General features: G+C 39.3%; 1 protein-coding gene across 3 annotated transcripts in view; it reads left to right on the plus strand.

Annotated features, from left to right (window-relative positions):
* ZDHHC21 (zinc finger DHHC-type palmitoyltransferase 21) overlaps positions 1 to 23,584 on the plus strand; it is a 63,627-nt gene that overhangs the window by 27,481 nt on the left and 12,562 nt on the right. For 2 of the 3 annotated variants that reach the window (XM_034774496.1, XM_034774497.1), the window contains one exon: positions 10,923 to 11,039. In XM_034774496.1, the coding sequence (XP_034630387.1) occupies positions 10,923 to 11,039 (117 nt within the window). Of the gene's footprint in view, positions 1 to 10,922; positions 11,040 to 18,553; positions 18,989 to 23,584 lie in introns of those variants that run through there. The other variant, XM_034774498.1, reaches the window with a different exon arrangement.

The following is a 23,584-nucleotide window of genomic DNA, read 5'->3' on the forward strand; positions in this document are numbered from 1 at the left end:
TGCTTGGCCGGCTCCGCTCGGCTGGGGCCGTGGCTGGCGCTCTGGGGCCTGAGCCAGAGCTGCTGGGGTCAGGGCTTGAGGTGTTCGGGCCGGGGCCGCGCCGGCGGTGCTCGGCCGGAGTTGCTGGGCCGGAGCCGTGGGGCTGTGCTGGGGGTGCTCGGCCGGAACTGGGGCCGCTGCCCCGGGGCCCGAGCCGGGCCAGAGCCGCTCGGCCAGGGCCGGGCTGGTGCCCCGGGGCCGAGCTGGGCCAGAGCCAGAGCCGCTTGGCTGGGGCCGGAGCCGCTGGGGCCGGGGGTGCTCGGCCGGCACCAGGGCCGGGCCGGCGCCCTCGGCCGGGGCCGGTGTCCCGGGGCCCGTGCCGGGCTGGAGCCAGAGCTGCTGGTGCCGAGGCCGGGGCCGCTCGGCCAGGGCTGGACTGGGCCGCGCCGCGCCTCCCAGGAGCCCTCCTTGCGCCTCCCCCCCAGCTTACCTGTTGTTGTTGCTGCCGCCGCCTGCCCCTGCTTCTTTTCAGACTTCCCGCGAACATCTGATTGGCGGGAAGCAGGGGAGGGGGAGGAACAGGGGACGGAGCATTCAGGGGAGGGGAGGAGGGGGAAGTGAGCTGGGGGCGGAGTGGACAGCTGCGGGGCCCTCTTAGGCGCGGGGCCCAATTCAGCTGAATCGGCCTAAAGCCGGCCCTGTTCCTCGGTCTTCTCTAACCCAATGGTCGTCAGATTCCTTAAGGGCTTAGAGCGACTGTACCCACAGCAACGCCAACCCGTTCCGGCGTGGGATCTTAACCTGGTTCTCTCCAAGCTCACAGGGCCCCTGTTCGAGCCATTGGCTACCTGCTCACTCATGTACCTATCTTGGAAGACAGTCTTCCTTTTAGCCATCACTTCAGCACGGCGTGTTTCTGAAATCAGGGCCCTTATGTCTGAGCCTTCATATACAGTTTTCCATAAAGACAAGGTGCAGCTTCGCCCCCACCCTGCCTTTCTTTCCAAGGTAGTTTCACCTTTTCATGTGAACCAGGATATATTTCTCCCGGTCTTCCATCCTAAGCCACACGCTACCCGTCAAGACCAGCGTATGCACTCCTTGGACGTACGCAGAGCCCTGGCTTTCTATATTGAGCGTACAAAGCCGTTCAGGAGGTTGACACAACTCTTCGTTGCAGTGGCCGACCGGATGAAAGGCTTACCCATCTCCTCACAACGTCTCTCCTCTTGGATTACGTCCTGCATTCGTGCCTGCTACGACCTGGCCGGTGTCCCGACTCCGCGCCTCACCGCCCACTCCACGAGGGCCCAAGTCTCCTCGACTGCCTTCCTGGCTCATGTCCCGATCCAGGATATTTTTAGAGCGGCGGTTTGGTCATTGGTACACACCTTCGCCGCTCACTATGCGCTAGTACAGCAGTCCAGAGACGACGCTGCATTCGGATCAGCGGTTTTACACACAGCGATGTCTCTCTCCGACCCCACCGCCTAGGTAAGGCTTGGTAGTCAGCTAATTGGAATCGATATGAGCAAGCACTCGAGGAAGAAAAAACGGTTACTCACCTTTGTAACTGTTGTTCTTCGAGATGTGTTGCTCATATCCATTCCAAACCCGCCCCCCTTCCCCTCTGTTGGAGTAGCCGGCAAGAAGGAACTGAGGGGGCGCTGGGTCGGCTGGGGTATATATCCAGCACCATGAAGGCGCCACTCCAGGGGGCTCCACAGCCGACACACCGGGTGTTGCTAGAGTAGAAAATTTCTCCGACGATCGTGCACACGGCGCGCGCACACCTAATTGGAATGGATATGAGCAACACATCTCGAAGAACAACAGTTACAAGGGTGAGTAACCGTTTTTTCCTTCTGTCTCTTCAGTAGAAAGAGTAGCAAGGGGAGGAAAACTGGGAAGATTCTAGCCTTTTCAGTGGCGTATCATATGTCTTGTCTTCAGTAGAGAAAAAAGTGTGTTCTTGCCATATTTTAGCTAACACAGGGTGATTAACATGAGTTAAGAACCAGGCATTTTGTAGTTTTAACACTTCAGCCATTCGAGGCGCTACCATATGTAAACTGCAGACTGTCTTGTCTTCACTAGGATTTTAATCACGTTAGCTAACCATGTCACAAGAACATGCGTTTTTCCTACTGATTACAAGGCCTAAGGCAGGGCCGGTGCAACCATTTAGGCAACCTAGGCGGTTGCCTAGGGCACTAGGATTTGGGGGGCGCCATTTTCTTCGGCAGCGACTGCAGCAGCCGGATCTTCGGCTGCCCAGGTCGCCGCTGGCATTTAGACCGAGGGAGCTGTGGGCAGTGGAGCGCGGGGAGGACCGCCTGCAGCAAGGGGGTGGGAGGGGCGGCACGCAGGAGAACTCCCCGCCTCAGCTCAGCCTTGCCCCACCTCCTCCCCGAGCGCGCTGTGGCTGCTTCACTTCTCCCACCTCCCAGGCTTGCGGCACCAATCAGCTTAGATGAACTTTATACTAAATTTGGTGCTGTTTTTTTCTAAACAGGAGGATATACTGTATCTATATGGATTTATTTAAGCAATTATATAGCTTATACTTTTATTCAGTTTTGCTAATATTTACATTTACATATTTACATTTACATTTTTATTAGAAAATAGTGAATGACACATTTCTAATTTACTAGATTAATTTTTTACTATTCATTTGTGTCAAGGTGCATTTGGATGGAAATTGGAATTCAGTGAAAAATGTACAAAACCAGCATTTTAAAATCGTTAGTTAAACAAAACTACCTTAAATGTGCTAGATACGTAAGGTAAAAAGTGAGTTTATCATTATTTCTGGTCACCATGTCCTTCAAGATTGTAGAATTAATAGAACTCATACTTTTGATTTTATTCATAGATTGGAAGAGGAAAACAAGCCTTTCTGCTTTTTGAACTCCCAGACAGTTTCTCAGCTTTGAATGAATTAGTGCTTGTCTACACTTGGAATGTTATAGAGGCACAGCGTCACTTTTGTAGTGCATCTGTGTAGACACTGCCTATGCTGATACAGAGGAGTTCTCCCATCAGCATAGGTAATCCACCTCCCTGTGATGGAGTAGCTAGGTTGATGGAAGAATTCTTCCATCGATGTAGCACTGTCTACACTGGAGTTAGTAGGTTTAACTATACCACTTGGGGGTAGGTGGGTGGATTTTTCACACCGTTGAGCTATGCAGCTGGGTCAACCTAACTTTTTAGTGTAGACCAGGCTTTAGTCATTGAAATGAACTAGTTGAATAAACTGAAAGAGAATGTTCTCTCTCTACCTGTAGCTACTGCTGTCAAAAGCTGGTTTAACACTTCAATAAACTTTGGTTCCAGGCACATAGCCAGTTTAAAGAGTCCTGTGGCACCAGACTAACAGACGTATTTGAGCATAAGCTTTCGTGGGTGAATACCCACTTCGTCAGACGCATGCGCACAGGAGTCTGAAGAAGTGGGTATTCACCCACGAAAGCTTATGTTCCAATACATGTTAGTCTATAAGGTGCCCCAGGACTCTGTCGCTTTTTACAGATCCAGACTAACTACCCCTCTGATACTTGATAGCCAGTTTAGTGGTTGAACTTTCTTTAGAACTTTTAGTAGAAAACATATATTTCTTGAATATTTTTTATTTAATTTACATTATTTTTAAAGATTATAGTTTTTTTAAAGTATTTATATCAAAAATCCAATTTAAATTTTTAAAAATTGCTTTACATTTTTTTTTATTATTATTTTTAATTTATTCACCCTATTTACCTTAGTGCAGCCCTTAGAAAAAGTTAAACTTTTGGGCAAGCCACAACATAAAAGTTTTGAAGTAAATGGTTAAAGTTCAACAGTAGTAGATACTGTGACATCAGCTTTCATTTTTTGTTTCATCATGACAATTTAAAATATTCTAATTACTGTATATGTTGGTGGTAGTTTCATGTTGTGATCCGTCTTTCCTGAGTAGAAAACTGTTGGATTAATTTACCGATTCATATAGTCTAAGATTAGGCTACAGTGGATGGTAGGCAGTATTTCATGAACATAAAACAAGTACTGTATATAGAGCTGTCGATTAATTGCAGTTAACTCACGCGATTAATTCAAAAAAATTAATCATGATTAAAAAAATTAATTGCAATTAATCGCACTGTTAAACAATAAAATACCAATTGAAATGTATTCAATATTTTTGGATTTTTTTTATATTTTCAAATATATTGATTTCAATTACAACACAGAATACAAAGTGTACAGTGCTCACTTTCTATTTATTTTTATTTCAAATATTTGCACTGTAAAAAACAAGAGAGTATTTTTCAGTTCACCTTATACAAGTACTGTAGTACAATCTCTGTATTGTGAAAGTATAACTTACAAATGTAGATTTTTTTTTTCTTACATAACTGCACTCAAAAACAAAACAGTGTAAAACTTTAGAGACTATAAGTCCACTCGGTCCTACTTCTTGTTCAGCCAATCGCTAAGACAAACAAGTTTGTTTACATTTACTGGAGATTCTGCTGTCTACTTCTCATTTATAATGTGAGAAAGTGAGAACAGGCGTTCATGTGGCATTTTTATAGCTGGTGTTGCAAGGTATTTAGGTGCAGTATATGCTAAACATTCGTATGACCCTTCATGCTTCGGCCAACATTCCAGAAGACATGCTTCCATGCAAATGAAGCTTGTTAAAAAATTATTAATTAATTAAATTTGTGACTGAACTCCTTGGGGAATAATTGTATATCCGCTGCTCTGTTTTACCCGCATTTTGCCATATATTTCATGTTATAGCAGGCTCGGATGATGACCCAGCAGGTTCTTCATTTAAGAACACTTTCACTGCAAATTTGACAAAATGCTAAGAAGATACCAATGTGAAATTTCTAAAGATAGCTACAGCACTCGACCCAAGATTTAAGAATCTGAAATGCCTTCCAGAATCTGAGAGGGATGAGGTGTGGAGCATGCTTTCAGAAGTCTTAAAAGAACAACACTCCAATGTGGAAACTACAGAACCTGAACCACCAAAAAAGAAAATCAACCTTCTACTGGTGACATCTGACTCAGATGATGAAAATGAACATGCGTCAGTCCGCTCTGCTTTGGATCATTATCGAGCAGAACCCGTCATCAGCATGCATGCATGTCCTCTGGAATGGTGATTGAAGCATGAAGGGACATATGAATCTTTAGCGCATCTGGCACGTAAATATCTTGCAATGCTGGCTACAACAGTGCCATGCCAACATCTGTTCTCACTTTCAGGTGACATTGTAAACAAGATGTGGGCAGCATTATCTCCTGCAAACTTGTTTTGTCTGAGCGATTGGCTGAAGTAGGACTGATGGGACTTGTAGGCTCTAAAGTTTTACATTGTTTTATTTTTGAATGCAGTTATTTTTTTGTACATAATTCTACATTTGTAAGTTCAACTTTCATGATAAAGAGATTGCACTACAGTACTTGTATTAGGTGAATTTAAAAATACTATTTCTTTTGTTTTTTACAGTGCAAATATTTGAAATAAAAACAAATATAAAGTGAGCACTGTACACTTTGTATTCTGTGTTGTAATTGAAATCAATATATTTGAAAATATAGAAAACATCCAAAAATATTTAAATAAATCAGGGTGAATTTGATTTAAATGACTAGTCAGGAAGACTCAATTTAATCATGGATTTCTACATAAAAGTGCGTTATTGTTGGTTGTTATTCCTTAATACATATTCTTCACAACTCAGAGATAGATGTAGGCTTAATTTTTAGAAGGTACACACTATACATTTATTAAGTGTTTTATTCTGAAAACTTTTCAGATTAGTTTTACAGCTATATCAGAAAATGGATGATTGTTTGGTTATTTCATTTACCAAAGGTAATTGAAGCAAATATTTATGAAGTCATTGGTAGGTGAACTATCTCCAATTCAACAGCTTAATCATTAATATTTGCAGGATTTTCTTGCCATGCTGTACTAGGAAGAGAGCATCACCTGACACACACACAAATTGTTTTATTTAACTAAAACAACAACGTTATGTATTCTGGATTTTCTTTCTTCAACAGCAAACATATAATATTTTAACAAAACAAACAAATGAATATTTGAATTTAATTAAACAGTCAAGTTTTTTAAAATCAGGTTTGTTTTTGTTAAAATTGTTTTTAACTAAAATAGATAAATGAAATATTTTGTTAAAAAAACAAAAATTAAATCAACATGAGAAACTTAAAATATTGGCTTCTGCAGCTAACTCAGTCGTCTTCACCTTCATTTTCCTATTTGTTCATAATCTGGCAAAGAAAAACAAGCTTTCCTGCTTTTTCAGGTCCCAAACGATTTCTCAATTTGGAATGAATTAGTCCAAAGGAAGAAAACATTCTTTCTACACCGGCAGTAGCTGCTTCTGCCGGTGAAGTGAGATTGTCTCTGAATCCAAGTGCTTAAGTGACTTCCACCAGTTCACTGGTGTAACTTTCTTTAAAACATCATAAGCAAACATATATTTCTTGAATGGTTCACCCTTAGTTCTGAAGTTGATTATAGTTGGCTTTATGGAGGGATGATTGCTGGATGTCCATGTCATAGCCAAATCCTCTTCTTTGGCAGTTAAAGTTTGACCCTGGTACTGAGTATTTAGAATATTTGCAAGAAAATGAGCTGCAGATAGTGCTTGTCCCATTGTAATGCTTGTAATTTAACTCTGTCATTGCATATTCCTCTTTTTAAGATCTCACTCAATTCCTTCCACATTTCAACAGCATCATCAATAAAACAGTTATTTCCCTGCATTTTGTTCAAGGCTACAGAAATAGGCTTCAGGGTACTTAGCATGTGTTCAACATTTCTCTTAAGCTCAATTTTGAGAACTTTGGCTGTGACAGTGCCATCTATTTTTTTTTACGATTTTGTTCACAAACTGTCATCAGATTAGGCCAATTCTTGATATAGTGTTCAAAACAGTCCACTACTGAGTTCCATCACATGTCTTGTGGGAGAGTTAGCTTGGTTCCTCCCACTTTTTTCAGAGAAGCTGCTGCAAAGTGGTTGTTATGGAAGTATTTTCCAATTTCAGCAACGTTAACCTTTATTTCTGGAACACTGAAGTCTTTGACTAGGAGGTGCATCAAATGAGCACTGCAACCGCATGTTATTAGCTTGGGACTCTCTTCTAAATAATTTCTTCTCCTCTTGGATACATTTGCAGCATTGTCTGTGACCAAGCTGCATACTAGACATTTGGATTTTTTTTCACAGTTTGTTATAGCTTTTACTGCTGCTACTTGTAAGTATTCTGCTGTGTGTGCATTTCCTGATGTATCAATTGTTTCTGTAAGGAAGACATTCCCTTCTTCTGTTGTCACACAAGCACATACAACAGGATCGTTGTGGACATTGCTCCATCTATCAAGACTCGGGTTAACAATTTCACCCTCTAGACCTTTTGCACACTGCTCAATTTCTCTTCCATACATTTTATCCAGCAATTTGCCTGCGACATCTGCTCTGTTGGGTGGACTATATCCTGGTCTTAATGACTGAACCATGTTAACGAAGTGTGGGTTCTCAATCATACGGAAAGGAGAGTTTGTTGCATAAACAAGCCGGGCAATTTTTTCATCAATTATCTCTTTTTGTAATCTGCTAGTTCTTATCACAGACTTATCTATGGTTGTTTCTGGATGATGGAGATTTTTTTTCTTTTTGCCACAGGTGATATAATGTAGCTATGTGACATGCATGATGTGACTGAAACACTATCATTGGCAGATAACTCTGAAACTATAGAAAATGATGCTGATCTTGAAGGTGGATAGTCTTCAGAATTCTGTATGTTGAGTACAGATTCTTCTAAGCAAAATAAGTCAATGCAGTTATTTAATTATTATTACCATACTGCTCATTTAGTATTACTCATTGCATTCACGGACACTCAGTAGTACTTTAAAGGTGAAATTGTAAAAGGAAGGTCTGCCTATTTCAGCTATTTATTTTTAATCACAACTGCATCTAAAATGATACTACCATAGAGTAATAACTCCTTTTTGTGATCAAACATGAGAATTCAAGAATAGTCCAGAAGGAAGACAGGGAGTCCTTAAGAAAGAAGTATGAAATAAAAAAGTTTAACAACCTGAAGGTCCTGCATCTTCAGACCTGTTCCTTTCATCATCTTCAATGCAGCTTCCTCCTGAGAAGGAACACTTCTCATGATGTTGTTTTGTTCGGGCGACCAGGCCTTGCATTTCTTCGTTACACTGTTTGCATTTTGCACACGTGCCTGTCTTACCCATAGGTAGAGGAACTTCATTAAAATATTCCCAACTGGATCTCTTTTACAGCCTGCTGCCATTATAGGTTTTCCCTTCTACTGAGAGAATGGTATGGTAGATCTCAAATCAGTGAAGGCCCCACTCGGAAAGATCTCAAGACTTCTAGAATATGCTGCTCAAACAGTTTCACTTTTGTTTCTACTGTCCCTCCCTTCTCACATTTATCTCTAGACTTCTTCTCCTTGTCCAGATCTGTTCCACCACCAACAATCTTCTGTTCGTTAAACTTTTTGAAACTTTGCACTCTTAGAGAGAGAGGTAAGGGATTGACTCTGTGTACATAAATTTGCAGAGGGACAATATGAGGTCTGTTATTTCTCACCTCTATATTTTATTTATTTATTTATTTAAAAACATTTTTGCTGTTAACAAACATGCTATCTCTGGAGACACAAATCCACAGTTTGAGAACTGCAAAACTAAGCATCTCTGATGGTATCTTCTAGACCAGCGGTTCCCAAACTGGGGTTCGCGAACCCCTGGGGGTTCGCAGAACGTTACAGGGGGTTCGCCAGAAAAATTTCACTAATGGCGGACAGAGGACCCTGGGTATTGGAGACAGCAGGTGGGACCCAGTTGCAGGGCAGACACCCCGAGCCCCAGGGAGAGCGGGGCTGGGCAGTTGGGGCCAGCAACCCAAGCCCTGCCCCCATCAGCAGGGGATCCGGCAGTCCAAACCCCAGCGTTCCGAGTGGGGCTGGCAGCCTGAGCCCCAGGGAGAGTGGGGCCGGGCAGTTGGGGCTGGTAGCCCGAGCCCTGCCACTGTCAGCGGGGGAGCCGGCAGCCCGAACCCCAGCCCGAGCCCCAGGAATTTGCCAAATCTTATCTAAAGCCAGAACCACGGCCCTTCTTGTTACCACCAGCCACAACCTCACTGGAAACTAGAGGTGGGTAAAAAATACCAGGCATTTTTCACAGAAAGTTTTGAATTTTTTTCACATTTTTCAAAATTCCCCAAGAAAAAGTTACAAAAAACTGAAACGGAAAAATGGTCCATTTCCAAAAACTGTTTTCATGAAACATTTTCTGATTTTTGAAAACCAAAAATGAATTTATTTTTATTAGAAACCATTTTTTAAAAAACAAAAGCCAAAAAAACATTTTACAGAAACATTTTTGGTTTCTGGTTTTTCTGTTTGTCAAAAAAAGTTTCAATTAAAAATATTTTTCAGAAGTTCATAGATTCTGGGGTCCGGCAGTTGGGGCATCCATCACACTGAGGAAATTTAAACTTAAATCCCTGAAAATATTCATTTTTAGGAGGGGGTTCACGAGATTTCACAATTTAGTGAAAGGGGTTCGCGGGCTGTTAAAGTTTGGGAACCACTGTTCTAGACTGACCACTGAGTCCCATTGGGTAGATAGAAAGGTTAACCTAAATAATCTATACAGAAGCCCCTGGAACCCCATAAAATTGGGTCCCTAATCCATGAACTATTGAAACTCCTTTACAAAATTTTCTTAAACATTATATGAATATATTGTCTCATACTATAGAATTAGAATTTATAATCCCTATTCCACGATGAGAGATCTTTGAGCTATAATGTATCTTAATTAAAACTATCTTTAGATAGTTTTTTTTCCTTAAAAAGCATTTTATCAACAAAATTTGATTTAAATTAAAAAAATCCAAATTTTAAAAAATTTAAAAAATAATTGATTTTTATCCACCCTGAAGTAAATGGTATTCTGTTTTGTTTAACAGCGCGATTAATCGTGATTAATTTTTTTAATCGCTTCACAGCCCTAACTATATATTTTTATTTTATTACAGTGCTATCTTTGAGTCAAGTTCTAAGTGTTATTTTTTTTAAAAGAAGAGTTATTAAAATAATGTAATAGACTATGGCTAGATCCACGATTTGGAAGTCTTATAGCAGAGAAAGTTCCTTTTGTTTCCTTGTGAAATATTTCCTTGTGAAGACAAGTATGTACAGAATAGCACGTGGCATGCTTTGCTGAGGAAAAGCCAGGAATAAACTGGCAGGGTTTACTATACTGCTGAACCTTAAATAGTGGATTGAGTTCTTTGGCAATCTAGCACACCTTTTTGTATGTCTGAATGTATAAATAGAAAACATATATTTTATAGGCTTTGAGTTTTTAGTATTTATGCATTGAAAAAATACCACCTAGCACAGTGGTCCCCAACCTTTTTTCGTCTGGCGGGTGCCAGATGACGAGCCACGGAGAACCGTGGTGGCAGACGAGCATCCGCCGAAATGCTGCTGACAAGCAGCAACGTCAATAGGTGTTGCTGCCGAAATGCTGCTGACTAGCAGTGTCATCCAGAGGCGTCACCGCCAAAAATCGGTGGCATTTCAGCGGCAGTGACTCTGGATGACGCTGCTGGTCATCAACATTTCGGCAGATGCTTGTCTGCTGGCCAGCACGCGGGGGCACTTAGACGCCCCGGAGGGTGCCATGGCATCCCCGGGCACCACATTGGGGACCCCTGACCTAGCTCATATAAATGCATTGCTTTAGTCATAAATGTTATGAATCAGTTCTTATCTAATGTTATTGCTTTGTTCAGGGATCATTTTCTTCATGTAATTTTTGAAAACTAAACAGCCTTTTCTTTTTCCCTTTGTTCATAGGATCTCTTTGTATTTAGACATGAACTTGCCTTGCTAAGGATATCTACCTTCATGGGCATAATAATGTTAGGTGGAATAAGTGGACTCTTTTACACTCAGCTAATGGGTATTTTCACTGTAAGTATTTCATTGTTTGATTTTTCAGATAGTTTATCGGTGTATTGTAACTCAACTATATATTTGCATACTGTCAGGCAGTATGGACCATATATAAAATAAATAAAAATAAATGAACAGAGGAACTGCTGCATTAGTAATCCATCTTTGTCTGGCAGTACTCTGTAGGAGGGGAAGGTGTAAGAAACCCTTGTGTTTCCCATAGCGGAACAGTTATGGAATAACTAACCCATAGGGGAAATATTTTCCTAATTTGCATCAGTTAGTGAATGGCTTTTGTCCTGATAAGGGTTTATATCATTATTTTTTTTCCTATTTAGTGTAACTCTGGATCTATAATGCAATAAAAGGTATGCAAATGTGTAACCCTTTTTTAAATTTTACAATCTTTTTGGCCTCAGTTACACTTTGTGGCAGTGAGGCCATGAGTTAATTATACATGCTGGGTAGAAGAGACTTTTATTAAATGTTTAATAAAAGCATATATTTTAAAGTTTTCTATTGTTAAGTTTGTAGAATTACAACAAACTTAAGATAAATTAGTTTGATATTTAAAGATCTGGAAAACCAGTAAAAAACCTCTGGAAGGAAACTTTCCAACTAGAATGAACATGAACACATAATATCTGCTTATAATAAGAAACCAAGCTTTGGTTGCTATGACATGGTTCTCTTTATATTAGAAATGAATAGTTGAAGAGGAAATCTTTTAATCTTGAGTATTTATAACTTTTTGAATGTTCCAGTGCTCAGATAAAGAGAAAGTGTTAGTAAATTTGTGCTTGTGTACTTGAGTGCATCATTTGGCTTGCAGAATTTGATTCTGGTAATGATGTGCAAGATGGAAAAAATGTAGCCAGACATTTAGATCCCAGAATAAGTTTGCAGAGGTTGTACTCAGAAAAACATATTTTTACTTCTCTTTCAAATCCCTCTTATTTCTTTTGGGAAATTAGTATGTCAACAAATATATATAAATTAAAAAACCCTATTTCACCATACTGCATTTGACTTCACTGAGTAACCAGGTAATCTTTTTACTGTATCTTGTTCTTTCACACCCAAGTCCACATTGTTGTTTAGTTTGCCCCCTTTATTCCACTGACTGAAATCAGATTGGAAGGTCTTTTGAGTGAAGAGTTGGTGTGTTCTAATCTGTACTGTGGAGTGCCTAGCATGCTGTTGGGCATTGTTGTAGAATAATAAATACTTGTAAACTGAGCAAATTTGATATGGAATCAGTAAAACACAAACTTATTTTTAAAAAGCTATTTTAAGAAATTAAGGGTAAAAATCCTGATAAGAGTTGTAGTTAGCAAGAGGCAATCATTAAGCCCGGAAATTCAGAGCTGAGGCTAAATTTAAAAGAAACCCGAACATCTGAACGTACAGGAAGTCACAGTTTTATCCTATATTAGCATCTGCCCCTTGGAGAGCTCTCTTGTGATTTACAGAGATGCACAGGAGTGGGTGTAAGTGGGATTGGCTAGAGCCAGAGGCCTTTGGAGAGTGGTGCAGCAGAACAGGCAGCACTCCTGCTCTTTTTCCAATGCTCTGTGCTGGATCCTCTGTGCAAATTGTGACTAGATGAGTTAAGCAAACTAAAGTGTCACTCTTCTTTCCCTTTTTTGAAAGGGATGCTGAAATCAGGTTTACAAAGAAAACTGAATAACAAACTTAAATAATTCTGACCTTCTCCATAATCCAAACAAACTACCACCTCTGCATAATACAATCTGCTAAAAAAAGCTCAATCTTCATTATATAACTTTATAGAAACCAAAGCCAATAGTCCATGTTGGTTGTTGAGAAGGATAATGTAAGTGTGCTGAAATGATTAATTTTAACTTCATCTAAATAAGATTCAATATACAGATTTTTGAAAAAGCATCAGGAGGTTCTCAGTTGCTTTCATTGATTTTTATATTGAATATGATCAGATTATAAATTAATTTTTACTGCCAACCCTGCAAATTTATCATGGGATCTATAGTGTAGCGAGATTCTTACCTTCTTGTTGATCATCGCCAGAAATAAAGAATCAGGCCCTCAAACTAAACCCCTGCAACTTCATTGTCTTTATAGATTATGCTTACAATGATTCGGTGCAACTGCATTCTCTTTAACGGGTTTGCCTAGGTGTAACTGATTGGAACTTAATAAGCAGTCCTGTTTAATGAGGCACAAATGGAATATAATTCAGAGCTCTCTAAGCTATGCCAGTTCTACAAGGCTAACAGGAGTAAAAACATATTTTTGTCAATACACTGAGAAGAGAAACTCTGAATAAATACCATGGGCAGATGAATGAGGTGGCACCTCATTATACTGCTCTTCATTATGGATTGAGCCTAATGTTATCTTAACTAGAACTTGTTGAAAAAGCAGTAAATATTTCACAATTAAGAAAATTGGTTTTGCAAAATTAGATTTGTGCAAAAATTTTAAAAAATGACTAGTTCTAGTCATAAGAGAAACTTACAAGCCATTACAACGTATTGTATTTGATCTTCAGGTGCACCTGAGTGTCATTACTGAGTACCTGAAGGAGGGAGATGGATGGGGAAAGAGGTGGCTTTCTGCCTCCTCCCTGTTATCCCTTCTCAAAATCCTGGAGTTAGCCAGGAGCTGATTTTTCTGCTCCTAATGCAAATTAGAACAGTGTTTGTCCAAGATTGCCTGAGCACAACTCTGACCATGCTCCCTCTTCAATGCATAATTGAAGTACCTGAGATGTTTACAGTTAAAGGAATTTTGTCTGAGCTTTCTTGCCCTTCCTGGAGATTTCCATGATCCTGCTGGCTTTTTGGTTAGCTTAGGTATAGATTCATAGACTCTAGGACTGGAAGGGACCTCAAGAGGTCATCGAGTCCAGTCCCCTGCCCTAATAGCAGGATCAAATACTGTCTAGACCATCCCTGATAGACATTTATCTAACCTACTCTTAAATATCTCCAGAGATGGAGATTCCACAACCTCCGTAGGCAGTTTATTCCAATGTTTAACCATCCTGACAGTTAGGAACTTTTTCCTAATGTCCAACCTTAAACTTCCCTTGCTGCAGTTTAAGCCCATTGCTTCTTGTTCTATCCTTAGAGGCTAAGATGAACACGTTTTCTCCCACCTCCTTATGACACCCTTTTAGATACCTGAAAACTGCTATCATGTCCCCTCTGTCTTCTTTTTTCCAAACTAAACAAACCCAATTCTTTCAGCCTTCCTTTATAGGTCATGTTCTCTAGAGCTTTAATCATTTTTGTTGCTCTTCTCTGGACTCTCTCCAATTTCTCCACATCTTTCTTGAAATGCAGTGCCCAGAACTGGACACAATACTCCAGCTGAGGCCTAACCAGCGCAGAATAGAGCGGAAGAATGACTTCTTGTGTCTTGCTCACAACATTGTTAATGCTAATGTTAATGCATCCCAGAATCCCAGCATGAGGCATATCATTCTGTATTCCTACTACTCCCATCTAAAATTTTTAATAGCTCCCATGTATTGCTTCCACTTATGTCATGGGATTTTCTTTCTTGTTTTTTTATATACTTTCAACATTTCTTGAAATTTGTCTAGATTGCCAGTGTGCTATAATGTCCCTTTTTTATAGCATGCGAGTGGTATGTAGGAGCTTCTGAGTTGTAATCCCAGGTCTTGAACAAGTCACTTAGGCACACATTTCAAAAGTGTTCACTGATTTTCTTTCTCCGTTTTTGATGCCCAACTTGAGAAAGCCAGATCCTGATATTCAGAGGGGTGAGCACCTGCAGTTCCCACTGAAGTTCTTGGGAGTTGTGGGTACCTAGCACCTCTGAGAATCAGGCTCCAGTTCTCTAAACTTTGTCTCAGTTTCTTTGGCATAATAGCTGCTTACCCAGCTCATAGGGGAGTCAAGGCTTGATTGGATAATCATTGTTAGGGCCCTACCAAATTCCCGGCCATGAAATTCACGGACCGTGAAATCTGGTCTTTTGTGTGCTTTTACCCTATACTATACAGATTTCATGGGGGAGACCAGCATTTCTCAAAAGGTAATTGCAGGGAGGTCAAAAGGTTATTGTAGGGGCAGGGGCATGGTATTGCTACCCTTACTTCTGTGCTGCCTTCAGAGCTGGGTGGCCAGAGAGTGGCGGCAGGTGGCCAGAGAGCAGCAGCGGTTGGCCGGGCACCCACCAGCAGAAGCGCAGAAGTAAGGGTGGCAATACCATACCACGTCATCCTTAATTCTGTGCTGTTGCTGCTGGTGGCTCTGCCTTCAGAGCTGGGCTCCCGGCCAGCAGCCACCGCTCTCCAGCTGCCCAGCTCTGAAGGCAGCACCATTGCCAGCAGCAGCGCAGAAGTAAGGGTAGCAGTACCGCAACCCCCTGCTACAATAACCTTGTGACACCCCCTCCCCCCCCAGCTCCTTTTTGGATCAGGACCTCTACAATTACAACACCATGAAATTTCAGATTTAAATAGCTGAAACTATGAAATTTACTATTTTTAAAATTCTGTGCCTGTGAAATGGCCTGTGAATTTGGTAGGGCTCTAATCATTGTGTAATGCTTGGAAAGTGCTATGTAAGTGTTAAATTACACAACTCTTGCTTCTGACTTAGTCTGTGTTAGTATAGATTATATATAAGTATAGAAAACCTATTTTAAAGCTTCAAGTTACATATTTCGTGTATAATTTCTATTGGCTCCCAAAAATAACCATCCCGTTTAGCTCTGCCTAAGGTCTGGCACGCTGAAAAACATTGTAATTTTTCTTTTTCATACTTGCTGTACTCTTAGTTATCTGGTTTCCAAAGTAGTTTTTTTTTCATTCAACACTCAAAACTCTGATATTTAATAGTTTCTTAGAGCAAACAACAAGCATATCTACTTAGCTTATCTTTCCAATCACCTTCTCCCCCCCTCATCTCAAAATGTACATTTTCATTTTTGTTCCACTCTCAAGTCTTAGGCCTACAAACAATTTTTGTACTGACTGAACTGTTTTGGTTAGGGGGTGGATTTTTGACTAAAATAGTTACATCGATACAACTCCTAGTGTGGATGTAAATATCAGTATCAAGATCCTCTTTTTTTTTTTTTTTTTTTTTTTGTGTGTGTGTGTGTGTGTGTGTGTGTGTGTGTGTGATTTATTCCCCTTCCCTTACAGGAATAAGCTACATTGGTATAAGCACTTTTATACACTGTAAATGCACCCACACTCGGGGGTTGTGTACTGCTTTTAACTATAGTGGTATAGTTAAAGTGGTACAATTTTTCTTTGTAGACAAGCCCTGAGTCCATCTGCTCATATTGCTAGAATCTTTTAGACCATATTTAAAGAAACAGCTGGTATGCCTGTACACTTCAAGTCTGTAAACTGCTTTAATAATATCTGTCTCTTCAGTTTAATTGTTTGTAGTATGAGCAGATTTCTTAAAAGACCATGCTGTGCATTCTTTTAGTTTCTTAACTTTACACCTTGGTAGAAGGTGAGAGGAGTTTGAGAGCTGGACCCTAAAAATGGCATAGTATTCTGGGGGGGAACACTGGGTACATCTACGTGGGGATATAAGCCCACGGCAAGGTCATAGTCAACTGACTCAGGATTACAGAGCTTGGGCTGCTGGGCTAAAAACAGTCTGTGTAGATGTTTGGGCTTGGGCTGCAAAGGTAGAGGGTCTCAGAATTTAGACTCCAACCTGAGCCCAAACATCTGCACAGCAATTTTTCAGCCCTGAGAGCCTGAGTCAGCTGACCCATGCCAGCTGCTGGTTTTTTATCCCTGTGTAGACATACTCACTGAGGGTAATGGAGACCCCAAAGGGAGCATTTTCGGTAGTGTACATTTCCTTGGATAACTGTGCAATGGTAAAATGAAGAGTTGCTAAACCCCAGCCAGCTGTCTCAACATTTTCCTATCACCAGCCATACAAACAAAAAAGAAAAAGAAACATAGCTCAGAGCTGACACTTGTAGTGTGGAGCTGAAAGTAAGAGCAATGAGACTTGTGGGTGTGAGTGAATACCAGAAAAGACCTAGTTTTAAGGTGGTACAAGGGGAGTGACAAGAAGTAAATAAATATAATTGAAAGAGAAAATGTAGTATGAATGTCAGAGCTTTTTATTTACTTCATGTACATTACTATAGGACTCATTATTATTGAACCTGAAGCGAGGAAGCAGATACAGTACTGTACAAAGTAAAAAAATTAAAAAGTACTTTAAAAAAGCTGCATTGCATTCTATGTGTATTTTTTAAACTGCACGTATTTTGAACTCCAGTTTTTGCACTACCATCACTTCATTACACATCCATCTTTACTTGTGACTTTGCACCTTTTATGTAAGACTTCTAAAAATAAAATAAGAAAATAAATACAAATACCAAATATGGTATGCTATTTTAAATCATGATTTAGATGATTATTTTTAATGTATCATGAACCTCTCTTTTTCATTGTTTTTAAATTGCTTCAGAACTATAAGGTGTTCGATCTGCTAACTTTTGTTAAGGCTGTTACTTTTTGGATGTGTGGGGTTTCTTCTTATCAGGTTTTGTGGTGATCTTTATTTTGTTGGCAGCCGTCTGCTTGAAGTGATCGGCTACTTCTCTCTTTCATTCATTTTGAGATATATAAACAAACACACACACAAGGAAAATCCCATCTTCCCATGGTTGGTGGAAGGTAACAGGATAATCGCTTCAGCAGTGATCCTCTGATGTCATAGTGGGAGGCCAGTAAAAGCGGATTATCTGTGACCCAGATAAAATAATTAGAAATTACTTGGACACTTACACATAACGGATCTAGTAATCTCATTTCCAAAGTTAAAAAAGATCTGTCTCGCAACATAACACTACCAGATGTTTCAATTGAACTGCATCCTTTGCGGAGACTAATCTGAACCCTAATTTTAAAGGATTACCTTTGATTGTTTTTATTTAAAATACTAAACAGGATGTGTTTTCATTTTTCCTTATGTTCTTACAAATGATTAATATAGAATTAAAGGATTTTTGTTCAATTTTTTCAGCACAGCCCAGCAATCTCATGTCTTTCTGTATTACATAATATATCTGTATTACACAGATGATATGTTGTTTTCCATGTTAGCTATTTATGATTTCATTAATATTTCTGTAGTCTTTGAGCTACATACTGGATAGATTACCATAGTTCTGATAAATATAGTGTGGTCTCTGCTAAATGTTGATGCTTATATTATTCTAAATTGAGGGGACAGTGACTTTAGTAATTTGATTAATTCTGCCAGGGTTTCCTGTTAATTAATTCTTTAAACAGTGTACAGTGATATGCCAATATCATTGAACATCAATACAGTGTGGATGGGGTAGAGATGTTTTCTCTTTATTTACTCTGGAAAGGGCTGGAAGAGAAAATATTTTAGCACCTGTGTTGAATAGCCTGGTCTGTTGTTCTTTGTGATGCCTTGACCATCCATCTAACCTCTTGTCCTTTATAAGCATTTTAATGTGATCATTTAAGTTAACTACTGTATTGTGTGTTGTTACAGCACATCTCCTTTTCAACACCAAGTGGCAAATGGCTTTTTGTTGTTAGTTGTAAACAGTGAACTTCTGAAAATAACTTGTAAATTCTTATATATAGTATTTGACCTGTTTTGATGAACACTTGCCTTGACAAGTTAAGAGGGACATTGTTCATTTAGTCAGATTTGTTTTTCTTTTAAAAAGAAAACATGTTTTTATGTTCCTTTTTTTCTCTGTGTTTTTGTTTGTTTTAATTCCCATTACTTAGAGAAATGAAGAAAAAGTTGAATTTATCCAAATGAATTTTGTGTAGTATTGTTGTCCCCTTTGGGGATTTTACTTGTCCCCTTGGGGATCTTAGTTTTTATTTAGGAGACTAATATTTTGTTTAACAATGCATGGTAATTGAAAAATTTTAACTGAAAAATATACAAAAAAAAAAAAAAAAAAAAATTAGATCATCAGATAAAATCCCTGTGGTTTTGTTGTATAAACAGTGACTCTGATCATCATTCTCATGATGAAGTATATAAAGAATACTACATTTACATAATTAAAACTATTCTGTAAATGAGGAATAAATACATTCAAAATACTTAATTGCAGTTTTGCTATTCTTTCCCCTCTTTGCAATTTTGATCCACTACTTTAATGTACATCACACTTTTTTATGCTATCATCAATAGACAAGTAATATCACTCTGACCTAACATTCTTTTTGTCTCAAAAATTAAGTATCTTATAATTACAAATATTTGCAATCATATGTTTAATCAGATAATCTATTAAATACTGTTTTGATTAGTCAAATAATGAGGGCTTTACCTATTTTTCAAACACACCAGAAATATAATCAAAGGACTATAAATCCTTGTAATTAAGTTTACCAAAGCAACAGTCGGGGCCAGAGTTGGAAATCAGGCAATTGCCTTAAAATACTGTACCTGGATAGAATAAAATAGAAAATGATCATGGTATTGTGTGTGTATGTATGTATGTATGTATGTATGTATGTATGTACTGGAAAAATAGAAAATTATTAGAAAATGTATTCAGGCAACATTCTGTCCATCTGTCTCTCCCTTAGTCTTATTCCCTCCTTCCCCCCCCCCCCCACTTTTCTGCCTTCTCTACCCCCATCCAAATATAGGTAAATCTATCCTTAGAAAGCTGCATAAAGCTCTGGAAATTAAACTGTAGAAAGCAATCATGCATAGTCCTTGAATGGAGGTTAGTAGACTAGATCATCTAAGAGGTCTTTTCCATTTCTAAATTATTATTCTCTTACCTGCTAAACCCTTTATTGTATTTTTTTCTACAAATATGGTCTATATTTATTTCAAATATTTATCCTCCTACTTTGAAGCATTTTGTCTTCCAAGTAATATAAAAAACACAACTTTATTTAAAAATTATGATTGAAATCATCCAGTCCTTTTATGACGTGGTCTAAAACATAAGGAGTAAATTTGTTTTACACTCTACATCTTCACAAATTTACGTATGAAAAATAATCAGAGCCCCACCTATCTCACCAGGTATCATTTTTGTTTAGCCCAACCAAAACTGCAAAATGAGTAATAAATATTTTTATTTAAATAAGTAACATACAGTATTGCTAATGGGAATTGATGGCATTATTTTTGAAAGTATAATTTGCAGTTGTAACAAATTCTGCAAATTAGAATATTGTAGAAAATGTCTTATTCTCTTCATGGAAATAAACACAGAAGTCAAAATAATCCTGTTAGGCAATTGCAGTAAGAAATCATTTTTGTATCTAAGATACTTAAATGCTTTTCTGAATGGAAGAGTAAATAAAACTGAGACACTAAAATAAGCAACCATAATAATAAGGCAAAGTGTGACCTCTTACAAAGCTCAGGATTTTTATTAGAATATTTAATTTTCTGTCAAACTATACATCAGATCATTTAGATAGCAGCTTCTTTGGGAGAAAGGAGAGTAGTCAGATTTGCTTTGCTAAACCTTGCTCTCTGAACGTTGCTTGTGGTGGTAATGATGAGGATTAAAGGAAATGGTAAATTTCATAGTGTCATATAATTATGCACATATCTGCCTCTAAAACAGCACAAACTTGGAAATAGATTGGACAATCGCTCTTGATCTTTTCATATTATCCTCTCCAGTTATCATGAGTTCCCAAAATTGTTGTCAGATGCTTTCTTTTCATCACATCACTTTTTTAGGTATCTGACAAATTGGGCAGGAAATACATAATCTGCCAAAAAATCTGTTTAGCCAAATTCATCAAGGCACTGAGGAGAATTGGGTTATTTCCCCAGAGGTAGCATAATGCAACTTTCTTTTTCATCTTTCACACAGAGAAATCTTTAATCAAAGAAAGATGGGGGAGAGGGGAGGGGAATAGAACAACTAAACTGGACCCAGATTATTCAGATAATTTCCAGGCTAGGTTTACAAACAAACTAAAAACGAAACAAAACCCTAATCACATACATTTAATTACATCAAAATTCTAGATTAAAAATAATTTTAAAATATGTTGGCCAAAAGTAAAATCATAATCAGTCTGATAACCTAAATACAATATGGCCATCCTTGTTGTCTGAGCAAACAGTAAATAGAAACATTAATTTAAAAATATTTAGCATTCCTTATGAAATGTTGGTATTTGATACTTCACAAGGGCTCACCTGTCATTTCCATATGCACAGTGAAAGGATGGTAGACAGATGAAAGAAATAAGACTGATGTTTTGTTCAAGTACTAAGGTACAGCAGTATGCTTTCTTGTATTCTGAGATAACAGCTATAGCTGCAAGTTCAGAAGGGCCACTAAGGTTTTTTTCCTCTTTCTTCTTAATTGCTCTCTCCTTCTACATTGCAATGCACTGAAGAGTTGGAAACGATGTACTGTGCAGATATGACAGTATGCTTGCGTTCATTATAATTCAGGTATTAAGTAGAGCTCTATTGATTAGACATCACTTCTGCTAACCACATGAAAGTAATTGAACAAGAGATTTCTGCTCCATGCTTCAGAGTTAGTCCTGAGAATTACAAATTGGTGTTTGTCGATTGGAAGACTCAAATCTACGGTGTAAGTAAAGGGAAAATATTCTTTCAGTATGTTTGTTCCATCATAAGTTAGTTCACGATGATTCCATTTTATTGCACAATTTGTTGCCCGGTGCACATTATCTTTTCTTTTAATGCTTTTCTTCAAGTAGTCAGTTATATTAATTAAAAAAGTATCTTTCTGAAAGATGTATTCCTCTTAGCAGGCATTCACCCAGGTGGGTTCATTTTTCAAGTGCTTCTTTAAATTGGTCTGCAGGATTCACTCAGCTCTCATTGATATCTCTTCATCCCTCTCATAACAGCCTTAGTCATTGCAGCATCTTATTTTCCTTGGAGATAGCAGGCAAGCTGCTCTTTCAGACTTGTTGCCAAAATAAGAAGACACTCAGCACCTCACCACCAGAGACTGAATGCAACACCTGTGCTTTGTCCCTTGCTTCAGCTCTTAAAATTATAAACTAACTGTAGCTTTTCTACACTTTTATTTCCTTGAGATTTCTTTGCTTTTCACACTAATCTAATCTTGAATTCTTTTGCTTGATTTAGTGATTTTTATAACTGTTCTGTTTCTAAATAACCACATGCACACTAATTCTAATGACAATAGGTGGTTTTGGAGTGCGGAGGACCAGATTGTTGAGTTGGTCAGATGCTGATTAATCATGTTTTTCTGTGTGCAGTTGTAACTTTTTATTTATTCTTCGAGGAGTGTCCCTGTAGGTGCTCCACTTTAGGTGTTTTAGCACCCTGCGCTTGTAATCTGAGATTTGTAGTAGCAGTGTCCTGGCTGGTCACACACGTGTGGCAGCCATCTCGCATCACTTGGAGCAGTTACCTAGCGTGCGCAGCCAACCCGTCCCCCAGTTCCTTCCCTACCGCCTTTGGCTTGAGTCGGAGTGACAGCAGTGCCTCTTAACCTTGGATAGCTCAGTAGTTTTCTACTGAGCCTTATTAGCCTTTTCATTTCCTTATTTACCCTCTATTTTATAGTTTACTTAAAACCTTAAAAAAAAAAATCTGTTAGTTGTCCTGTCACAAATCCCCTCCTCCCCCCTCCCCATCTCCCAGGTGGGTCTCCGGCTTCGAAAGACAACAAGAAGAGGGAAATGAATATGGGCGTATCCTCCTTCTTTCTCAAAACAAATATCCTCTGAGGCAGGGATATACACCCATCACCACTCCTCCCCTAAGCCATGGCCCTCTCAGCATCACACATCCGCTGATATGTGAGGCTGGCAGACTCAAGCATGGGTATCACCTCCTAGGACTTTTCCACCCAACTGGCATACTGGGATCCGGATAGGGCCCGAGCCTCAGGCCCTCCAATCTACCAAGGTCTAGAACGACGCAATCCCCTTCAACGCTTGCCCCAGCTCCCTCAGAGATGCAGGAGGAGGAGATAGAGGAGCCTGAGGACACACCTGAGGGTGATACCCTGCCACCTACCCACATTTCATCTTCGTTGCTGGACGAAACAATAATGCCAAACCCCTCCTCGCTCCCCTCCCCCCCCACTTCAGGGGATGATTTCAAATCCTTCCAGGATCTATTCACAAGTGTAGCTGAATTCCTGGACATTTCCTTAGCAGAGCTACCAGAGACTCAGTACAAGCTTACTGACATCCTCCAGGCATCTCCTTCAGCAAAAATTGCACTGCCTATTAATGCTGCCATAATGGACCCTGCAAAATTAATCTGGCAGACACCTGCCAGTCCCACCTTTGTGTAAGAGATCTGTCAAGAAGTATTATGTGCCAGCAAAAGAGGCTGAGTTTTGGTTCCCTCACCCTGCACCGAACTCACTGGTGGTAGTCTAGAACCACCCCTTATGATAAGGACTGGCAAAGGCTAAACCTTTTTGGGTGGAAAGCCTACTCCTCAGCTACGCTCCAATTTCGCATAGCTAATTATTCAACTGTAATATCCAAATACATGCACAACCTGTTCACTAAAATGTCAGCTTTTATGGAACATTTACCAGATGACAAA

Source organism: Trachemys scripta, chromosome 6, assembly GCF_013100865.1.
Source record: "Trachemys scripta elegans isolate TJP31775 chromosome 6, CAS_Tse_1.0, whole genome shotgun sequence".
NCBI lineage: Eukaryota > Metazoa > Chordata > Testudines > Emydidae > Trachemys > Trachemys scripta.